The 22,470-nt window shown below is 38.9% G+C and overlaps 1 protein-coding gene across 4 annotated transcripts in view; it reads right to left on the reverse strand.

Moving 5' to 3' along the window:
* Positions 1-22,470, reverse strand: part of LOC114932676 (Protein tyrosine phosphatase 99A) — a 277,310-nt gene that overhangs the window by 22,520 nt on the left and 232,320 nt on the right. For all 4 annotated transcript variants that reach the window (XM_029304992.2, XM_029304991.2, XM_029304993.2 and 1 more), the window contains exons 5-7: positions 9,693-9,874; positions 498-685; positions 284-398 (exon numbers count right to left, since the gene is read on the reverse strand). In XM_029304992.2, the coding sequence (XP_029160825.1) occupies positions 284-398; positions 498-685; positions 9,693-9,874 (485 nt within the window). The remainder of the gene's footprint in view (positions 1-283; positions 399-497; positions 686-9,692; positions 9,875-22,470) is intronic.

Here is a 22,470-nt window from a genome sequence, read left to right on the forward strand (position 1 = left end):
ATAATTGTCGCGTATATATATATATTTTTGATGCAAGGTATTTTTGTGCATAAGAAAATATTTGCCTTCGTTGCAACGTAGAACTCTCGTCTTGCAGCTGCAGCTAAGCTAGCTTTCCACGAATATCCCATCACGAACGATATCGTATTCTGTTTTACCGTGCTCGGATATATATGAAATACTTTTCATCCGCCACTCGAGAATGCATTTTCCACCATCTCGGCGTTATATTTTTTCCAAATGTCCCATCAAATGTGAAAAAGAATTTTTCTCAATCACTTACCACCCTCGTCGGTCATCACCGTCACGGTCGAAGCCGGTCCGTGACCCTCGGGATTGAAGACTTGCAGGGAAACCAGATACTGCGTGAAGGTATCCAGATTGTGAATACTGTGATTCTGAAATGCGGAAGAACGAAAAATATAATCTCTTCTCGAACGCGATTGACACCGAGGCGAGGTCGATTAACGAGAAACGTCAAATGTTTGACCACTTACGTCGACGGCGGGATCGCGAATGTAAATGTTTTTCATTTCCTCGTCCGCCTTCTCTCGTCGTCGGTATCCTATGCGATATCCAAGGAACTCGCCGTGGATGGTATCGCGACTCGGTGGTTTCCATGCCAGATAAATAGACGTCGCTGAGGTATTATGGGCCGCCGTGATGGTCGGTTTCCCTTCCGGTACTGCAAACAATGCAAACACATTTTGTGTACATTTTTCTTGAATTGAAAAAAAAATACCTGTGCCAATATATATATATATAAATGTAATCCTGAAAAAGCACATTGCGCGTTCACACACGCATACCATATTCATATTTATAAATATCGTTACATATTGTATGGAAATTTTCGCAAGTGTTTAGCGAACGGTTTATCCAAATATATTTCGTACACGTCGTATATTTTGTGAGAAAAGAAGATAGATTGTTATCGCTTCGGGAAATCCCGGTGAAAATTGCCTCGTCGAGAGACGGAGAAAGAGATGTTTAAACAAAACGTATATATACGCGTACTACAAAAATCCATCAGTTTATGGAAAAAAAAAAGATTCTAAAGAACAACGTGCTGCGGTATGACATATCGTAAAAATAATATTTAAAGTTGCCGCGGGAGAGGAAATCGATATGATATCAGAAATCGATAGTTGTGATTGCGTGGAATCATCGAATACATAACAATATATATGTATATGTGAATAAGTACGTAACCAGCGGAACAAATGCCAGAGAAAAATTAAAACACGATATTTAACTGGCAATCGTGAATATAAATTTCCAAACTGGCGGGATCTCCTCTTGGAAATGTCAAGTTTCTGCATACGTATAATATACATACATGTATATATATATATATATATATATATATATATATATGCGCATATAAACATATAATATGAAAGAGCATCATATAAAATTTCGCGGATATACATGCTATTGTGTTTCGAGCGCGCGCGAGCGAATATATTTTAGTTCCAATATCGAAAAATATACATTTTCGTCAAAATCATCCAATCTACATTAACAGCATCACGTTTATTAATCTCCGTGGAATTGTTTTCAAAGTTGGAGATTTTTAATTCAACGTTTCGCGCAAATCGCATCCGAATCCGCGCGAGAATCGATATATCGAATATATATTCGCAATCGCGGTAATATCTTGCCGCGTTTTTCTGGAAAAGTACGAGTCTCGACGTAAACGATCCAGATATTTTCCGCGCGTGAAAATAATACGAATAATCTCTCGTGAAAGGTGTAGTATATTTTCGAGAAAACCAGAACGACGAGATCGCATTGAATCTGCAAGCGAGGTTATCGGGTTCTCGGATGCGGCGCACGTGGAGAGACGACGAGGTCGCCTCTCGTAAAAAATGGTCGTGTAATAATTTTAAAGCCCGCGTAATTTGTTTTCGGGTGGTCCCCTTATCGCGGGCCCGGGGCGTGCGAGAGAGCTCGTTGTCCCCGTCACAGAGGGTGCGCGTTCGAAATAATTAGCATCCCTGCGTCACTTTCTGAAACGCTCTCGCGCGCTGTCGCGGCCGCGAGATATCGCGTCGGCACGTCAGCTGACTCGGGTCGAGGGTGAGAAATTGTCGCAGAAATAATACCGGGACATTTAATGCGCGTTGTGTGTCAGTTAACCCGACCGTTCCCCATCCATCCGTCGTGCTGTATAATGCCGGCGGAAGCGTTAATTGTGCGATCGCGAGGCGTTAATTGCGCGCGAGAGCTCGCGGAAAAGTAAGGAGCTTCGTCCCGTCAATTAATTTCTCATCGTTTCATTTTGTTAATGTTTGTTGAAACGATCGACGTTAATGTGCGGAATTAAAGAAGGAATAAGGCGACCGATTATTATTTATGATTCAAGGGAAAAGCGCACTCGTGTTATATTTTTAGCATTTTATTTCATATTGTGATTTGATTAAAATAGAGAGAGAGAGAGAGAGAGAGAAAGATTAATAATTAAAATTCTGCAAGTACTAAAGATAAAGTGGCGTTACATATTTATGCGCATAATGCATAATAAATGTCATTGAAAAGATTTATAGTTTATCACACAGCAGTGTTAAGTCGAATCGAGTACGTATATACATTAGTGGAATAAGTGATATATACGTATATATAAGTCTCTTAATTCGGTCCTTACTTTCATCGGGCAATTTAGCGCCGCGATAAATGCGGGCTGCACTTTTTACTGGCGCTAAATCTGCGTTAACTTATTATTACCTCGTCGGCGCGTTTATGACGATAACGCCGGTTTTATACCACCGTGATATATTATCGAAGTACCAATTTCGCCGTAAACGCTGAAACGCTTAATCGTGACAAACCGTTCTCGTAAACATATTGCTAATATTGTTCTTGAAACCAATGTATCGTATATATATACAGCAGGACCGTAAGTGCATAAACATATTACATATTAAACATAGTTTGGCATGGGAAATTACGTCACCCCGATCGAAATTGATGCTTTACGTCAAGCGTATATAGCTCTAATCAGTGTTTTAATTATATACTTAACGTGGCTTTATACAAGACGCAACTGGTCGATTAAGTGTACAAGTTTAAATAGTGAATCGAGACCCCTTGAATGATTCATCATTTAACCGTGGCGGGACAAAGTATCGTCGTTATGTAATATCAAGGCGGAAAATAAATTACTTCGGTCACTGTACTATAGAGATTCCACGGCTTCCAACGCGCTACGTCGAAACGTGACTCGCGGAAAGGCGCCTTTATTGCATCCGCCGAGTCTCTCCACTACTTTATCAACCCCGTCGGAATCGAAAATAGTTCACACAGCAGACAGAAGCTACCGCTCCTTCCCGATTCTCGAGACGACTCTCGCGAATGAACTTACCCGGAAGCTCTGGACCCATCGCTAGATGCTGCGGTGGCAACAATGCGAGTCACCTCTTTTTTCATCTCTCTCCTTCTTTCTTTATCATCTTTTCTCACTCTCATTCTTTCATTCGTATCGAAAAGAAAGAGAGAGAGAGATTTCGCTCTCGATTTATCCTAGAAATTAATTATACCGAGTGCGCGGGATGCATATCTAATCGTCGAGCAAATTCCTCGGCTGAACCAATCGACGATTAAACCTTGAGTTCCTCATTTATCGTTGTTATTACAAGCGGTTGTTAATCTGCTCAACTTGCCCGATATACCGAATTAACAGCGTGGTCACTGAGTAATCTTCTCAAGCGAACGCAATCGATATCAGTTGCAATGTAACATTGTATGATATCGAATTCTTATACCAAATTAGAAATTCGGGAGATTAATTAACGTTTATTCATAGAGGCGCGAGAGAAGAATTTAATTACTTCTCATATACGACCACCAATCAGCTGACTGCGAGATCAAATTTAGTTTTAGGTATTTTATGAAAATTTTCACCAAAGAGAAAAAAAAACGAGAAAGAGAGCAGACGTATAAAAACGTTTATATTATCAGAGAAGCGAAAAACGAAAATATATTTGTCAAATATTTTCCAAAAGTAAATTCTTGCGCTTCTTAAAGAGCACAGTTCATAAGTCTCGTAAGTCAATTGTAAAATTTGGAACAAAGTTCGGGAGTATCACGGTTGACCGCGACTGCGAATCACCCTCATCGCGAATTCTTACAGAGAAAGAAAGAGAGAGAGAGAGACGCGGTTCTTTTTCATGAACACTAAGAGGATGTCGAGGGAAAAATGCGCGATCTCTCGGCCGAGTTGCCGCAATTTTCGGTTCGACTCGATGCGAATGAACTTAACCGAGACGACGCAGTGCCGACGGGTGTCCCGATGGCTAATTGGTAGCTCGGTTGCGCTGTATATTTATGGCGAGAGCGAGGTCCGGAAATGGGCACGAGGATCGTATTATATATATCCACACACGTGTGTACTTATATGTGTACATACATATATAAATGTATACGTGTCTATATATATATATATATATATAATATATATATATTTGTATAGTATATATGTACATGTATTGGAGAGACCCGGTCGTGGGAGTAAAGTGGTAGTGGAGAAGTTTCGTCGGTCCGTGCCCTATTGATCCACAGGGGGGAAGAGAGAGAGAGAGAGAGGGATAGAAGCAGAAAGCATGAGAGAGAGAGAGAGCTTTCATTTGAGCCATCGTGAATTCCCGTGCCATTGCCACCCTGCCGGAGCACCAGCACCGACCTACCTACCCTGACCGGCCTACCGCACCGATACCCACGAATTAGAATCACGAATTAGAATCCGGTGGCATAAACCAATGCACGACGGGTTCCCCCTCGGTCCATCCGTTCGTCCCGCTTCGAACGAGAGAAATCCGCCGACCGTGCGGCCTGCGAAACGCGCGCAACGTTACCTGTCTGCGCGTCCTGTCAATATTGACGCATTACTCGCCACTCGTACGATCGTTGATGTCGATGCGGGCATATATCGACTGCCGCATTCCGTTCGTACGCGCGGCCCGAATCGAAACGAATCTCGCGCGCGCATCAACCGACCTGGAAAAGATATCCATTTTTTTTTTCTTCCTCGAATCTATCTCTCCCCCTGTGAAGAACAGAATGTTTTTCCCGGCGTTGAAATCGATAATGCGCGTCAGTTCGCGTAATTAACCCTTAGTCCCGACTCATGGGTCGTTTGCGACCCAAACGAAATTTCAAAGTGCTGTAATTTTTGAAAACGGGTACGGAACGCGCCATATCATGCTGTATATCTTGTTATCACAATTAAACGTATCATCACACACTAAAACATTGTTCTGTTATTAATTTTTATCCACTTTACAACAAAAATTAAGCATTTTTTTTTAATACAATTTTTTGTACTATTGTTTTTATGAAAGGTGTTTTCCTCACCTTTAATTTCTTTTTTTATTTTTGTCGATATCTTCATTTGGCTTAAAGTTATGATATTTTAAGTGAACAAGTGATTTTTCCTTAAGTACCTCCATTTCTTAATAACAAACTATATATAAAAAAAAATGTTTATCGAAATATTATGATTGGGACCTCAAGTTGAAGGTTGCAAGAAGCTCCATGAATTTCTTCAGATTTTTTAAAGCGTTTTTACTAATCCCAATAACGCAAAGACGCAAACGACCCATGAGTCGGGATTAAAGGTGCCGAAAAGAACCGTCGGGACTAAGGGTTAAAAATATGGATGCGCGCTGATAATATAAGCGCGAAAGAGGTGAAAAAAATACAGCGTTTTGTCCTCCCTCTACTCTAAAAAGGAATATTACAAAGACGAAAGTAATTCACTCTTTTGTGGTATAGGTATTCCTTCTCTGCGTTTCTTCCTCCCTTTCTTATACGAGAAATCGTAAGCGACGTAAGAAATAGTGGTACGGAGCATCTCCGCCCTTTTTCTTTTTCTTCGTGAATGCGCCGCACTGCTGCGTCGATTTCAAGTGCATACGATATTTCGGCTGCATCGGCTGCAACGCGAATGCATTCTGTGACTGCATTTCATCCACGCGCGTACTCTGAACCAGCAGCGCAGCGTCGCACGACGAATATATCGTTTTTCGATCGCGCTTTATATTCCGCGGAATAAAAAAAGTCCCTTTTCTTCTTTTTTTTTATACGAAAAATTTCGCTACTGTGTATCGCGTTACTTAACAACCGCGGAAAAAAACTTTACGCGAAGGGAAAGTTCAGCAATATTATATTTCCGATATACATACATGTATATGTTCATAAAAAATACGCAAGAATCGATTCTCTCGCGATATTTGGGGAATCTAAACTACCGTGAGAAAACATCCGTATGGATCGTGTAAAAAAAAAAAAACTGGTTACATCGATTTTATCGCGAAACTATGAAGTCGCTAATTCGGGACGTACAGCTGATCGGATCAGTCCCGGGGCTCTTTCCGATGTTGCGATGGGAAATTACAAAAGCGCCGAACGTAATCGTGACAGGATTCCCGGCGACCGGCATTGCTACCGAATTTTTCTCCCGATCGATGACACATCTGGCCGCGTTGACATCGCGCGTTCGGTGGTATTTAAATTAATTATTTAAACATGCGCGTATATATACATACGTATATGTATATATACGCGCTCGCATTTCCGCATGACGTGAAATCCGGTTCGGTAATGCGGGTGCGTCTCGAATAATTTTATTTCTACCTCACGCGATAAAATCGAATCTGTAGCTATTCGCGCCTACATTTAATCGCGTTGGTTGCGTACACGCTCTACTAGTTTTACGAAATAATGTGCAACATCGGTATCGTGCTCCAATTTTTTTTTCATCCGAAGTATCTCGAAAGTGGCAAGGCGAGGAATTCGAGATAAAATTCGTTTATCTATTTTACGACAAATGGGTGGGCAAAATTTTTATGGACAAGGAGACGTCCCAGCCAACGTATTTGGATAATATTAATTAAGGTAATTCCAATATGAAATATATGTACATGTACGATGAAATGTTTTGTAAATTGTAAATTCAGAGATAAATCCGAAATATCCCGACAATCGATCATTTAATTTAAAACTTAATTAGCAAAATATTAATAATTTATTGCGTGCTCAATAATTTAATATAATTATCTTATATCTCTAATAAAATATCTTAATAACTACTCACCGGATATTAATCTTGAATTATAACGTCGTTTAATAAACGAAGGAATTTTTAGATTTAACTTTTCTTACATCTAATTATTAAATGATCGAGTATCAAAAAATCAATTATACCAAGTGTCATATAATTATTCCAATTTTCTACAATGGATACTTGACTAAACAATCAGCGCAAAGAACTGAAAATGTGCCACGTGTCAAAGCAAGAAAAAAATAAACAGAGAGTTGTAAAGTAGAATTTAATCTTCACGCGCGCATCTCCGTAAAAAAGAAAAGAATGAATTTATAATTTAATAGAATTATCTCTCTAATATATAAAACATCTTAATAACTCACTGGATATTAATCCTGAGAATATCTATATGTAACAAATAAATTAGTCATTGATAACGAAGAGAGATTTAGTTTCTTACATTTAATTAATAAATCGTCGAGTATATCAAATATTAATTATATCGAGTGCCATAATTATTCCAACTCCCTACAGGTACTTGATAAAATAATCAGAAAGGAATTGAAAATGCCCCATAAAAGTGTCAAAGCGAGAAAAAAAGAAGGAGAAAAATAAACAGAGAGCTGTAAGAGACTCGAATTTAATCTCCACGCACGAATTTATGCATCTCTATAGAAAAGAAAAGAACAAATTTATAATTTAATTATCTTAAATAATAATCATCTTATCTCTCTAGTATAAAACGTCTTAATAACTCACTGAATATTAATCTTGAGAATATCTATATATATATATAACAAATAAATTATAACGTCATTGATAACGAAGAGATTTTTCTTACATCTAATTATTAAATCGTCGAGTATCGAATATCAATTATATCGAGTGTCATAATTATTCAAACTCCTTACAGGTACTTGACAGAACAATTAAGAAAAGGAATTGAAAATGTGCCCCATAAAAGTGTGAAAGCGAGAAAAAAGAAAGAAAAAAATAAACAGAGAGCTGTTGTAAGAGACTCGAATTTAATCTCCACGCACGCATTTATGCATCTCCGTAAAAAGAAGAAAAGGACGAATCCGAATTCCATTTACGATGGTCACATTCCACGAGCTATCTAATTCCGCTTGGACCGCGGAGTCTCTCGGTCCTTCGCGCGCGCGAGTAACGTGGTAATTGGGCTTGCGATCAGGACGCACGGGAATCCAGGTCGAAAAGGGCGGAGAGCCATGGAGAGGAGATGGCTCCGCGCGCAAACTTTGTCGTCCGTGGCACGTATATATGGCTATACGTTATACAATGTCGCACGGGCGAGCTCGACGGAATTTACAGGGCTGCTCGCCTTGCGCTCAACCTATTTTATAACGGAGGAAGCATCGTCGACGTCGTCGTCGTCGTCGTCGTCCGACGAAAGAAGGAACGCGGAATGTAAAAAGAGAGAAAGGAGGGAAAAAGGGATAGAGAGAGAGAGAGAGCGAGCGAAGGAAAGCAAATTAGGAGACAAAAGAAAAGGAATAGGCTCGAGACTCGAGCCTGCTTGCGCGCACTCCCGGCTGTCGACTGCAATTAGCACCTCTTTAGTTAGTCGCTCCGGACGGTTCTTTACGTCTCTCCACGGATGCCAAGAACTGGCCGCGCCGCGCTTTTAACACTCCTCTTTCCCTTCATCCATCCATTTTTCCCGTACTCGCGGACTTTCCTCCTCTCCTTCCGTTCGCTCTCGTCACTTTCTTCCACAGCTCGTCGCTGTCAAACGCTTTGTGCCTTTCCGAGCGCGCTAACGACCGGAGGGTGTCAACCATTTAATTTAGCATGACGCCTCTCGGGCGCGTCGTCGTGGTCGACAAACTTCGTTTTGATAGCCCGCGGGAGATGTAATTTGGACGATTGAATCGGCTTGAAGCGCGCAGATGTACGCGACGAGAGGATATCCTAAAGCCGATATTGATCCCCATCGGAGAACTTTGGCCGCGATGCGAGAAGAGGTAAGCGCTTCTCGCATAGACGATGGATTCGCTTGGAGAAGCAGGCTCCTTTATATATAGCATTCTTTTGTATAAATGTAAAAGTGGCAATATCGAAATGGAGAAGACCCACGGGAATTTCTTCGAGTTTTATTTTAATTTCCGGAATTATTTTGCGGTGTTATTATTTATGTAGCACATATTGATGTATTATGTATCATCGTTTATATATTACTTCGTATGTTAAATATTTTTATAATATACGTAATAATTTATATAAATATTTAGAACAATTAATTAAATTGTGCAATTATTTATATATACTGTTTATTGAAACCACACGATATCAAATATACTTTACATCCCGTTTTAATAAAGATGCTCTAGGGTATAATTAATTACATTAAATGTGTATTCTATAATCATACAAAAAATAAATATATACATGCATTTTCTTTGTAAAATATAGAAACGTAACTCTTTTAAAACCTGTAACCGTTCTCCATTTTTTTAATTTCTTATTTCTCTCCGAGAGAAAAGATATTGTAACAATTCATCGGGATACATTCGGAATATAACGAGCGGTAAAAGTGTTCGATATCGATCGAAATTCAATAAAAGCAGAAGTACCAGAGAGAAAAAAAGAGAAAGAAAAAAAAAAGAAAATTAAAATCGCAAGAACTTACTTTCACGAAGAGTCACCATATAGTAGGACGCTTGACTGGGTTTGCTGCGTCCTAGAGCATTTATCGCCGCCACTCGGAAGCTGTACACCGTGAATGGCCTCAAGTTCTCGACGGTGTAGAACGTGTCGTTGTGCGGCGTTATGATCTCCTTCGTCGCGTTCCAAGGACCGTTTTCGTCGATCCTGAAAGTAACAAATGCGATAGTGGTATTATGATACTTGCAATTCAAATATTTGTCGGCGCGACCTTCAGTCACATGCGACTAGTCATCTATAACGCGGATAATTCAGCAAAAACTTTTACGGGAACATTTTTATCTCTCGCATGCAAAATATAATCCCTATATAATGTTATTTTAAAAAGCTCCATTTTCTTCCTTCTCTTTTTACGCATCTTTTATTGTTGGATGAAGTGTGTATAATTTCGAGAAGTTCAATATTTATAGTTATCTGTATCTTCCTTCTTTTGTCGAGTTGAAGGAAATTTTAAAATTATATTAAGAAAATATTTCGGAGGATAATGCTGGTTTAGAGTTATTCTATATGTAGCGTGGAAAAACTTCTCTATAAAAAAGGATATTCAAATTGCAAATGCGTAATTCCGACACTAACGTAGTGTATATGCAATTCTGCATTATGATAAATCAAATTGAATACTTAAAACGTCGCTAGTGGTATTTAAAATAGGAACGATATATTAAATTCGACCCAAACTAGCCAAGAAATTTTTATTTTATTTCCACAACGTGTCGACCATCTGTTTTTGGTCCTTTTCAAGTGAAAAACTAGAACGGTACAATTAATTGAAATTAATAAACATTTTTGAAGGTAAACGCAAGAATTAAAAATTTTTTACATACTTCTTTGATAAAAGCGCAGTTAGTTGACACTGTTGTCATGATTATTAAACAATATGATTATCGGAATTTTTTAAAAACATTTGAAATAACTTTTGAAAGAAAGTAACCGCATCTTATCGTTATGATAAATCGTCAAAAAACTGAGTATATAAAATTTTATACGACCTTTATAATTTTGTCATAGATGTTTAAATTCTCTGTGTCTTTATGTAGGTTAACTGTATTATTAACTTTTTTGATTAAAAACATCTCTGCGATTTCTCTCTTTCTAACATGTTTTTCATTATGTATAATAATATAACGAGTGATACCCAATCAAATTCATGTCCCAACTCTTGTCTATGTTTGCTTACGACCGAATGATTTGTTACAATTTTATATTGTTAGAATGTTCTTTCATACGAGTACGCAAATGTCTTTTTGTTTGACCGATATATGAGGAACCTTCAAAAATGTTTATTAATTTTAATTAATTGTACCGTTCTAGTTTTTCACTTGAAAAGGACCAAAAAACAGATGGTCGAAACGTTGTGGAAATAAAATAAAAATTTCTTGGCTAGTTTGGGTCGAATTTAATATATCGTTCCTATTATGATAAATCTTATATAAAGCAAACGTAAAAGTAGTATTGTAAAAACATATTGGCATGTTTAAAAAAATCTATTTTTACAAACTGTTTCATAAGTGTGTAAGAGTTGGTAGTTTAATAAATGTGTCTAATAAAGATTACACACAAAATAAAAAAGATGTGTTTCTTCGAAACTTTTATTCGACGCATCAAATATATTGTGTGAGAATATAAAATACAAAAATTAATATTTATAATATAAATGTCAAATAAAATTTCTCTTAAAGTTTTCTAAAATTGTCGAACAAAGACGAATTTAACATTTAAACATGATAAACAATTTTCGAGATCGCTTTCCCGAATCTCCATACGAAAGAGAAGAGGATCGCTCGGGGAATTTGCGTCATGTCGCAGCACGAATTGAGCAATCACGTGATCGAATTTCGTCCATTTCTACATTTTCCCGTCGCGTTTCACTTGAGATGAAATAGAATATTTCCAAATTCAAATGAGATGTACAACCTTTAATTATAATTTAATTATCTCAACGATATTCGCATGTCAATAACATTTTAATCAAATATAAATTTCCCTCTTCTATAGAAGAAAATCTTCATCGCGCAACTAAGCAATTAATTAAGAATATCACACACAGACATCGCTATTTCCATAATATAATTCACGAATCATATAATTTACGAAAATATTAAAAGTCTTGAGAAATTCTTGAAATATCTTGAAAGTAGGTCGTTCAATGTTTTTCCTGTAACTTTTTCTTTTTTACAAAGATATTGCTAAAGTCAATAATATTTATTAAATAAAAACATCATGTCTCCCTTTACAAAAATTTCACTGCGAGGTGATAAAAATAACGTATCGCTATATTTCGACTATATTTATCGCGTCCTGACTTTTCACATGAAAATCAAATAACTAGAAACTGTGAATTTGTGTTCCAACTTTCTCTCGCAACTCAATTATTTCAACAGCATTGCTAATGTCAATATACATATAATATTTTAAGAAAATATTGCTTCTTCGAGAAATATTCTTTGCGATATTAGCGACGGAATTAGAGAATTTGACATCACATTAGCATGTTCCTCGCGATTGGAACTCGTCGTAGGAAATCGTCTACAAACAATTACTCCGGCCGAATCCAGCAACAAGCGATCGTCCCGATGCATTAATTGAGTCGTACGATTATCGCGTACCTCGATATTTGTAATCGACGTACGTCGCCTAGCGAATTCCGTTGGTCTGTCGATAGTTATCTAATATGTGCGTCTCGCGGCACTCGCTCGAGCGTCTCGAGTGGCCATTCAGCGTCCGGAGCATCGACGAGCATCGAGGAACACTCGCGATGGATTAATTGAGACGGGTTATTCCCGCTTGTCCTACGAGATTCGATCGTTGTTCGCCGTGATTGCGCGACAACGCGGAAACTCTAAATTTTCACGTTCGATCGACGCGACGGTGCGTCCCACATTGGAAAAGTCTTCCGATATATGTAGGGGACCCGCTATATATTTTTTCTTCGATCTCGAAATCTCTTCGCGTATATAGAGGGAATTTTCTTTTTATAATTTATCCTGAAAATCGTGGTGATCGTGGGACAATATGGTAGGTATTGGGAGAATTTTATGAGAGAATTTCTCTGATGAATATTTATAATAATAAAAAATATTAAATACGTTCGATTAATTTCATTGTGTACATATTAATATTTTTTATTGTGGTAAATATTTAATCAGAGAAATTTTTATAAAATTCATCCAATACATATTATCCCACCGATTATCATGCATGATTTTCAGGATAAATTTGAAGAGAAAATTTGTTCCGTGTAGCTTTTAGAAAAACAAAAAAATACTTTACCGAAAATTATATGTGCGAAAATGTCATGAAAAGCCGTCACGGAATCTAGACGTACGATGGGTGATTTTCAAAGTCGCTTTCGGAATCTATACATGAAATAATTCCAGTCTCTGTGCCGAATACATATGTCGAGTGAAGTAATTCTCGGAGACTAATTAGTGGTCGAAGACGCAGAAGGTGGCGCGAGGAGGGATGAAATTTTATCGTCTTCGAATTGCATATCTGCATTTTGCAGTAATTAATACAGATTATTAATTGTTGCGCGATCTGTTACGGGAAAGTTTCCGCGCAGCTGCGGTTCGAATAATTGCCACAGTTTGCATTCGCGCGGATCGATTCGTTCCACCGTTATTATGCGTACACTCGCGTATATATGCGCATACATATACACCGGGCATAATGTATTTGTCACGTACAGCGAATTGCGGTTATCTCTCGATACGCTATGACGTTAATTTTCAAAGTACTTTACCAAAAGGGATCCTTATTTTTCATCAATATATAATCTTCCAACAACAGAGCGATAAAACATCATTTTTATTCGCGCGGTTTATTATGTCCGGTAAATATATCTTACGTATAGAAATAAAACGCCGCTCTCAATTTTCCTCAGCTACCACAGACGGATGGCCCCTTTTAGTTTTCTTTAGCCGCGCAGAAGAGATGTGGAGTGTTATATTTCCAATGCGCGCACACTTTATCGCTAAATATGCACTTTAGTTCCGCGATTGCCCCCAAGTTATGTTTGCCTAGATCGCATAGATCAGTATCAACATAATATGATGGCAGTTTAACATTAAATATACAGCGTGCGAGGAAACGCGTCTATAACGCGAGCCAACGCCGATGCGAATTACAATGGAGAAATGAAAAATGAAGAATAACGTTATATACACACGCGCACACATGCACTCGCGCGCGTGTTCTCTCGTTATTTTCGTATCGATAGATATGTACACACTCACACACACACATACTCGCGTGTACCCCCTGCCGGCGCTACGCTATGTTCAACATCCCTCTACAGGACACAATCAATTTAACACCGACAAACCCCTATCGCCAATTTGCCGCTGCGAGATAAGGGAATGATCCAGCAATTAAATACAAAACTGCCCTGTCGTGCTCGTTTTTTATTTGCGCTATTTTTGAAAGCTCGACGCGGAAAAGCAATCGACGACTTGTATCCAATTAGCGCGTCTGTGTTATTGCGGCACAAATTCTCGTTTCAATTTTCGATACATATATTTTGCATAAAAAAGGAAAAAAGGGAAAAATACGCCATTGATTAAGAGTGAGATTTATTGATTCGCATTTAACGGTTCAGATTTTTTAAGCGCGTTTCTTTGAGGAATTGTATATTAAAATCTCCGAGAGAGCTTTCGCGAGAAGCACTTTATTCATTTTTAAAAAGCCACGATGATCTAAGCAAACGCGAAACGCGCGTGCGCAGCATATTAATTTTCTATCATAAAGAGAAACAATTTTCTTATTAGGGCTTGCCAGAGATAATTGATTGTTTCAATTCTTTCGCCTTGATTTTTCTTTATCATAGTATAAGAGCGAAAGAAAGAAGCGCGCTCGCGAGCTATTTCTCCTGCAAAAAAAAGAAGTGTATTTCAAGAAACTCGAGGCAATTAATTATTCGCTCGTTTGCGAATGAAAAACAATTCCGCGACGCCGATTTCTCTTGACTTTTTCGCGATTGTACTTTTGTTACGCAAATGAAGATACACTTCGCAGTTTCCAATGCGCAAACTTTTCAATTTCGAAACTCTTACTTCACGAAATATAATGCATAAATTATTCCGTTATAGACGTACAAATCCGTAAAAGTAATGCGTGTAAATTATCGATTATGTTTGCATATAGAATATCTCCTTTTTATATGAATTTTGTACGAAGGCTTCTTTGATCATCCATTATTTTATTATTTTTTTTAGAGACATTTTTCCTTAGCAGAGAGAAATCTTGAGGAAAATTCACAGTTTTATACTTAGCTGTATATACGATTCATATATTCTGAGAGATTTAAGTTACCAGACAGATCTTACAAGATGTGCAACTATATTTATTATTTATTCAAATTTATCGATTATTTGAAAATTAAAAAAAAGTTATCTCAATATTTTATTAATAAAAAAACCTTAAAAAGTATCCATCGTTAAAAAATAATGCTCTGCGAAAATAGGACGCACCGCCATGCCGCAGATATTTTTTCTATTGTTATTTTTATGCGCGTGAACTTTATATTCCCCGAGTTGGCATATTAATACGAAAAAGATGCATACAATAATAACAGAGGACAGAGTGGATAGAGTCCATTGTCGGACTGATATAAAGGGGGGCTCGTGAGGATTGGAATGGAACAATGAAAAACTTTAGTTTTGGGAAACCTAAATCCATCTCCGACGCGAGAAGAAAGAGCCTATCAAAACTTTCATGCTCGGGGTCTTTCATAATTCCGGTCCATTGTGGGTGTGCCAGTACAATCCCAATAAATCCCCGACACACACTCGCGAATTCGAACGATTGCGCGCGTTTTGCGCATAATATCGGACTGTCGAACGAACAGAACTCGACCGCGTCCACGTTTGGCGAACATCAAATTTTTGGCAATCTTTCGAACGGATTATTCGACGAATTCGGCTCACGCTCCACAAATATTTAAGCTCGGTGAAAAAATATACTCTTTCCCTCTTTTCTCTCGCGTGAAAATTTCCAAAAGGAAAGAGAGAGAAAGAGAGAGAAACAAAAGGTGCTACTACTCGTTTTCGAGAAATTACTGTTTATTATCTTTTTAAGATTTATTGCATCGCCAGTCGCGAGATGAGTTGGGAACTTTGATAACAAAAGTTGATAATAAAGTTTCGCTAAAGTTCGGTGTATAAAAAAAAAAGGAAGAAAGAAAGAAAAAGGGTAGAAAGAAAAAGAGAAGGAACTTTGCGAGAGAGCAACGCCGGAAAAATGGAAGCATCTTAGGAAGCCGCGGCGCGTACTCCATAATAATTGATTTCTCGCATTTCGACGACGCGACGGAGAGAAGGAACGCGACGCGCCCCGTAATACGCTAAAAGAATTGATATATCGTCCCGATAAATCAATTCCTAAACCATTCTCCCGTCCGTCTGTGTCCAGATTGTCGGAGATGCTACTCCGTGATCCACCTGTCGCCGGGAGAATATAGAAAATCTTGCGCGCAACGGGTTCGGAATACCGCTTTCCTGCCCGGTATTGTGTCACGTGTGTCACGTACTTTATAGATTCGATTGCGATCGGTTGCATGAGAGACGCGTCTCGTCGTCCGTCGTAATAAAGTATATTTTATATTGTATGTATATATATATATATATGATATATATCTATATGCAACATATATATCATCGATTGACAAATATAAGATGGATGACACGCTTCAATTACAACAATCATAGCGATCGCGTTACGGTAAATCTGCGGTAACCAACCATCGCGCAGCTGTCATCGCGCGCTGCCACGTGACATCAATTTTCCTGTTACGCGCCGTTGTGAAAAATAACAGATGGAAAGTCGAATGCAAATCGATTCGAGCGGATTGTATACACGATTTCTTATATACGTACATACAATAAAGCAAAACACGTCGTTCTGTATATCAAGCGACGAGCATCAATGCATTCTGGTAAATTTGACAACCAAATTACATTACGCGCCACGTTGCGCGCGAATGCTATCCGATATAGCAATTAACTATATTAGTGTAGCTTCCTGACCTGGTTCTAAAGTCGTCTTATGTATATGCGAATATCACCAATCAGATCATCTGCTACGACAATAGATATACAACTTTGAGAGATTGTAAACTTTAAATTGGCAGCGGAATACGCGTCGACGTTTATATCACGAAAACAGTAAAGCCTTTATGGCTTTCATTTAAATTTTCATCGTTAGAAATTATGTATCAAAAATGTACATCAAAAATTTTGCTTTATTCTCTTCCAAATGATAAAAAGCAATTTTACATTTCCTTTCCAAAAACGATGCAAAAGTAGGAGATGGCGCGCAATTATGGCACGATAAATATCTCTTCGGTCATTTTGATTGTATATTCAGTCAAGCAGAAAGAGCAAAGCTCAGCAAGAAAAGCGCGGATATTCCCGATGCGATTAAACGGATGAATCCTACAGGAAACAACGGATTCGCTAATGATGTATTATCTTCACATTATACGTCTCGTCCGTTTTTTCATCTGATTTACGTCACGGAGATTCGGGGTCACGCGTCGATACGATTTCGACGACCGCAACTCGGACGATAAAAATAAAACGTTAACAAATCGGATTTAATTTTTTTTTATTATTTTTGAAGGGAATTCTCGCAATTTTCGAATTTCACTGGACTCCATTCATCGTGCATCGCTTGAGAGCGACGTGTAATTTATCGCCATATATATATATATACATATACCTACTATATCGTATACCGGCCCCCGTTGTATGACGAAATGCGATCGAAGCGGCCCAGTTTTCTTCGCAATGCACACGCAATACATATTTCCCCGAACGCGTGCATACACATTCTATGTATATATAACGTGTGTATATGCGTACTCACGCACTCTGCGATGCGGACGGAATAAATTGCGTACATAAAACATTGTACTCCTTGCGATGAATAATTTCCGTATTAATTCGCCGTGAATGTACAAAATAAACGTCGTCGCAATCGTGCAATTATAAATGCTATACTCTTATACATACAGCATCGTCCAAAGTATTTTAAAATCGGCTCGAAATAAAATAATCGTTTTACGTCGTAGATATACGGATAAACAAAAAGCATTTCGCACAAAAGAGAATTATGCTAAGAGAGTACTTGTTGCACGCGCAAAAAAAAAAAAAAAAAAAAAAAAAAAACCGTCGTCACAGGCTACGCTATTTATTTCACGGACGGTTTGTGCTGTGTTTACTTTACGAGCTTCTTTATAAACGTTGTTAAATGCTAGTCGCGAGTGTGCAAGCAGCTCTCTCTGCTTCCCTCGAATACATAGATCTCACGTGTGTCTGTAAAGACAAAATCTAACAACTCTATAGTCATCCAGTAGGAGAGATGTAAATGGTTTTATTGTTACGGTTAATCGCGCAAAACTCGGAGAATACGAAGTTTCGCGCGCCGACCCGATTATTGCGGTAATCGCGACAGATGTTTGCGGAGATTTGTGTGAACCTCCGACGGTATATATGTATATACGAAGAGAACGCATGAAGACAGAGGCACCGTGTAATTTTCTCTCTCCCTCTTGCTCTCTCTTCTCTCTCTACACCTGCGGCAGCCATCGCGATTGTTTATGCTTACACGGAATAGTAAATTTGCGCAAATTATCGGTACACGTATCAGCTGATTGTTACTTCCGGATCGTGCGGTACCGCCGAAGCGTCGATATAATAATCCCCCGAATAACGACGCGTCGCCAAATTCGAGAGAGATTATTATTTTCCAAAACATTATATATATATAGATTATTCGAGATATTCTACAAACTTGGTCTCTATCCGTCGGAACTGACATACCTTATACTCGTCGTATCTTATATGCAACTCGTAAATGTGATTTTATGTGCAAGAAGGATATATATGTTCCTTTAGGGTAGAGAGAAAGGAAACTAGATCGCAGGAAGAGAATGTGCGTCGAAGGAATGAAAAGAGACTTACACCGCATGAATTCGCCGACATTGATCAGTGGCAGGGAGGCTAACGTTTATTTATTTAGGCCACGAGTGCGTCATTCGGCGTTACGTATCGGGACGAGTTTCCGGAACAAATATGGATTTATATTCCACGGGCTTTTATACGTTGTAACGTGACGACGACGGCGAGCGCTTCGCTGTCGACGACGCGGGCTTCCTGCGTTCATTGGCTTGAACGTCAACGAGTCGTGTCGAAAATGACAGCGACGCGATCAAGCCCGGATTAAAAATAATGTAAGCCATCGGCCGTGCTCCAGCGCGTGATGCGTCGCATAAATCAACGCACGGTCTATATATATATATATATATATATATATATATATATATATATAGATATAGATATATGTGCGTGCACACTCTGATAAATTCGCGCGTTTGCCTTCGCTGCACTTATCGATCTCGGTCGATTGGTCGTTTGACGACGAGATTATTGTACGCCATGCTGAACGCGGCTGACGATCGCGCGGATAAAATTGCGCCGACGTGATTGACGTGTATTTTATGGATAATAAATTTCACCATTTGTGCGACGTATTAACTAGACGCGAACTCTTGTAAGCTGCTAAAATTTATTTGCCCTCGGCGCGATAAATCATTTCAAAAGGAGAGGGAGAAAAGGAGAAGAGAAGAGAAGCCTAAAGCGATCCACATACATGGTATACACATTCTTCAGAAACAGGAGCTCGCACGCGAATAAGGAAACTATGCAATAAAATATTTCATAGCGGTTCATAGCTTCTCGCTTGAAAACGTGATCAAATCAAGCGTCGTGTAACGGGCGCAATAAAACGTATCGAATCGAAAACTTGATGTACAGAGAAGAAAAAAAGGAAAGAAAGGGGAGAAAAACACAAGGGAAAAGAGAGAGAGAGAGAGAGACGATTTTCCGCGTATTCGAGAATTTGTCGCGACAAACGTTAACGAGACGCATTTTTATGAGGGAGACAAAGTCGACCCCGTTTCGTTTGTGCGAAATCGGCTTTGGAGTAAATTCCTCGCGAACCGATTCTTTTACGTACGACTGATCCAAAGTTTTACGGTCCGGTTCATCTTCCCGTAGCTCGCTGGTTCTACTTCACGCGCGCACTACAAGGTACACCCCATAATGTGCAAGAAAACGACAACGGAAAAAAGGAAAGAAAGGAAGTGAGAGAAGAGCGTGGAAAATCTCGAATTTTCCACCGGCATACTATTGATTTCTCCGCGCTGTGTCGGCAACGCGACACTACTCTAACGTATGCCCACCCATCTCTCTTTCTCTCTCGTGATAGATTATTTTCACTCTCTTTCTCTCTCCCGCCTGTCTCCGCAGCCGCGTAAACAAACATTTTCCTTCGCGCCGCGTATCACGAATGAGCGCGCTCTCGATCGGCCCGGAATTTTTCTGGAAAAGAGCGCGGGTCGGCGAATGATTGAAACCGGCGTCGATATTGCGCTCAACGGTTTGTTTTTCGGTACCTTTTGTTGCGGCAGCTTGTCCAGCCGTCCCATGGTCGACAATGGTGATTGCAATCGCATCGCGAGCGCGTTTTGGGAGTCGTTTCATTGTTCCGCGCCTCGCCTTTTAAATATTTTTTATTATATATTTCAGCATTTACTTAAGCGGAGCGATCACTTTTCGTCCATCGAATTGAATGGGAAAATCGATCTCCAATTCTCACCATCACCTATTATGTCGAGATGTATAAATGAAAATATTTGCGAAATGTTTCAGCGATCTGTTTTCCTTCAAGTTATCTCATTTCGCAGTCAAGAGCCACTGAAATAATATCAATTTCCTGATATTTAATCCTTAATTATACCCGCGCAAATTACATGTTAATAGTATTCGGCATCGCTACAACTGTTAGAGCGATTTGATTTTCTGCTTGAATTTTTTTAATAAAATAAATGTGGGAGAAAAAGAGAAAAACTAATCTAAATCTTTTTACTCTTAAAGCTTTAAGTTTTAAATTGAAAGGAATAATTGTGATAAAATGAATAGGAAAACACGTTACGCATTGTTAACGATACCGATGTCTCCCTATTGATTTTCTCACAATTATTCCTTTCAATTTAAAACTTAAGGCTTTAATAATCGTTAGAAAAAAATTTAGACTATAGTTTCTCTCGCACATTTTTTTTTTTCACAAAAAGAGAAGAAAAAAAAATCAAATTAACTCTGCACGAATACTCAAATTACTTGGATCAACTTTTCCGAGTTCCTACAAAAGTGTGTTAGACTACTATCGCGCGCGAGCGAAGCTTTTAAATGTAATAGTCCATCGTCTAAACTACTCCTCTCATAGACACGGAGATTGTAGTTTTAACCGGAGAGCTTGTGATTCCGCATTAAGTAGTCATTAGCGAAAGAGGAGAGGAACTCTAAGCTCGCATAAAGCGGAGGCGGAATCCAAAGAACGGGAATAAGCGAATCTCGACTCTCGGACCGGTTTTCTCCTCCGTCAACGCGAGGCTACGCTCTGTCGATGGATATCGCGCAAGTAGTTTCACTCGCGATTACGAACGCGGCTCGTTACACCCCGTAGCAGCCAGTATAGCGCCATAACGCGTCGTTATCTGCCCACACGTGCATCGTTCTTGCTAGTCGGAAGTGCATACAATGCCGTCGTATCAAATCTAGCCTGGACCAGCAGCATCGTGTTCGCCCAAACCATATATGCGATCTCTCTCTCCCTCTATCCTTTCTCTCCCTATCTCTCTCGGCTACGCCCTATCAGGGATTCCCCCTGTTTCGCAACTGCTCTAATAACGTATGGGCGAGAGGGAAACTCGTCCGCGTCGCTGTCCGCATCAGTTCTTGGTTGCGCGCGAGAGATAGAGACAGAGAGAATACGTGCGTACGTATACTCGCGCACATATTAACGACGTCATAGCGGTCACACAGAGCTCACCCATCGCGCATTACGAACATAATTCATACGCAGGACCGACCATTCTCCGTAATGCGTTATCCCGTAGATTTGACGAACCGCCCTCGCACTCTTTTCGTGATAACCGCGACGAGTCGATCAGCTGACGCGCGGGACGAAATTACAATACGATTATGTCGAAATAGAATGTTAAATTATAGGTCGAATTATAGATAGAATATTCCTGAATAGAATATTCTATCAAGTTAAAGCCAATTTACATTTTAATTGAAAAATTGAATTACAATTTGTAATGAAAAGATTTTTGTTCCAAAAAAAGATTAGTGCAGTTTTGAATAATTTCCAAAAATAATTCAATATAATATATATAATTCTAAAACAAAATTGCAAAAAGAGGATATATATTTATAAAGTTTTTATTATACGAGATTAAAAATAACGGTTTGATTTCAATAATAATTGATCGGAGTCTCGAAATACTTTTCTATTCTTAAAGTATGGTATAGTGCATGCCAAAAATATTTTTTAACTCGATAATAATATTTTCGCGAATTCTAAATACAATTTTAACGGCTCCTTTCGCGTTTTGTTAATTAAATTTGATTAGATACTCGCGTGTTTCGCCGACTCTATATTTCATCGCTCGTCTGACTATACGCGGACTTTTTTCCCTCGCAGATACCGCATATATGGCCGCGCAAACGCGTATATCCTTTCTGTTTCTCACGTGCCATTCCACTGGAAAGCGTCCGATTTGATGCCGAACCTCTCTTTCGAATCGTCCAAAGAACTCTCGAGGATATATTAAGAGTTCTCGTGGCCCTAAGGCTTTTTCTCAGGAAACTGAAATGATCCGCGGCACGGATGCCTCGCTC

This window comes from Nylanderia fulva, unplaced genomic scaffold, assembly GCF_048542155.1.
Source record: "Nylanderia fulva isolate GAGA-0341 unplaced genomic scaffold, ASM4854215v1 Scaffold22, whole genome shotgun sequence".
NCBI lineage: Eukaryota > Metazoa > Arthropoda > Insecta > Hymenoptera > Formicidae > Nylanderia > Nylanderia fulva.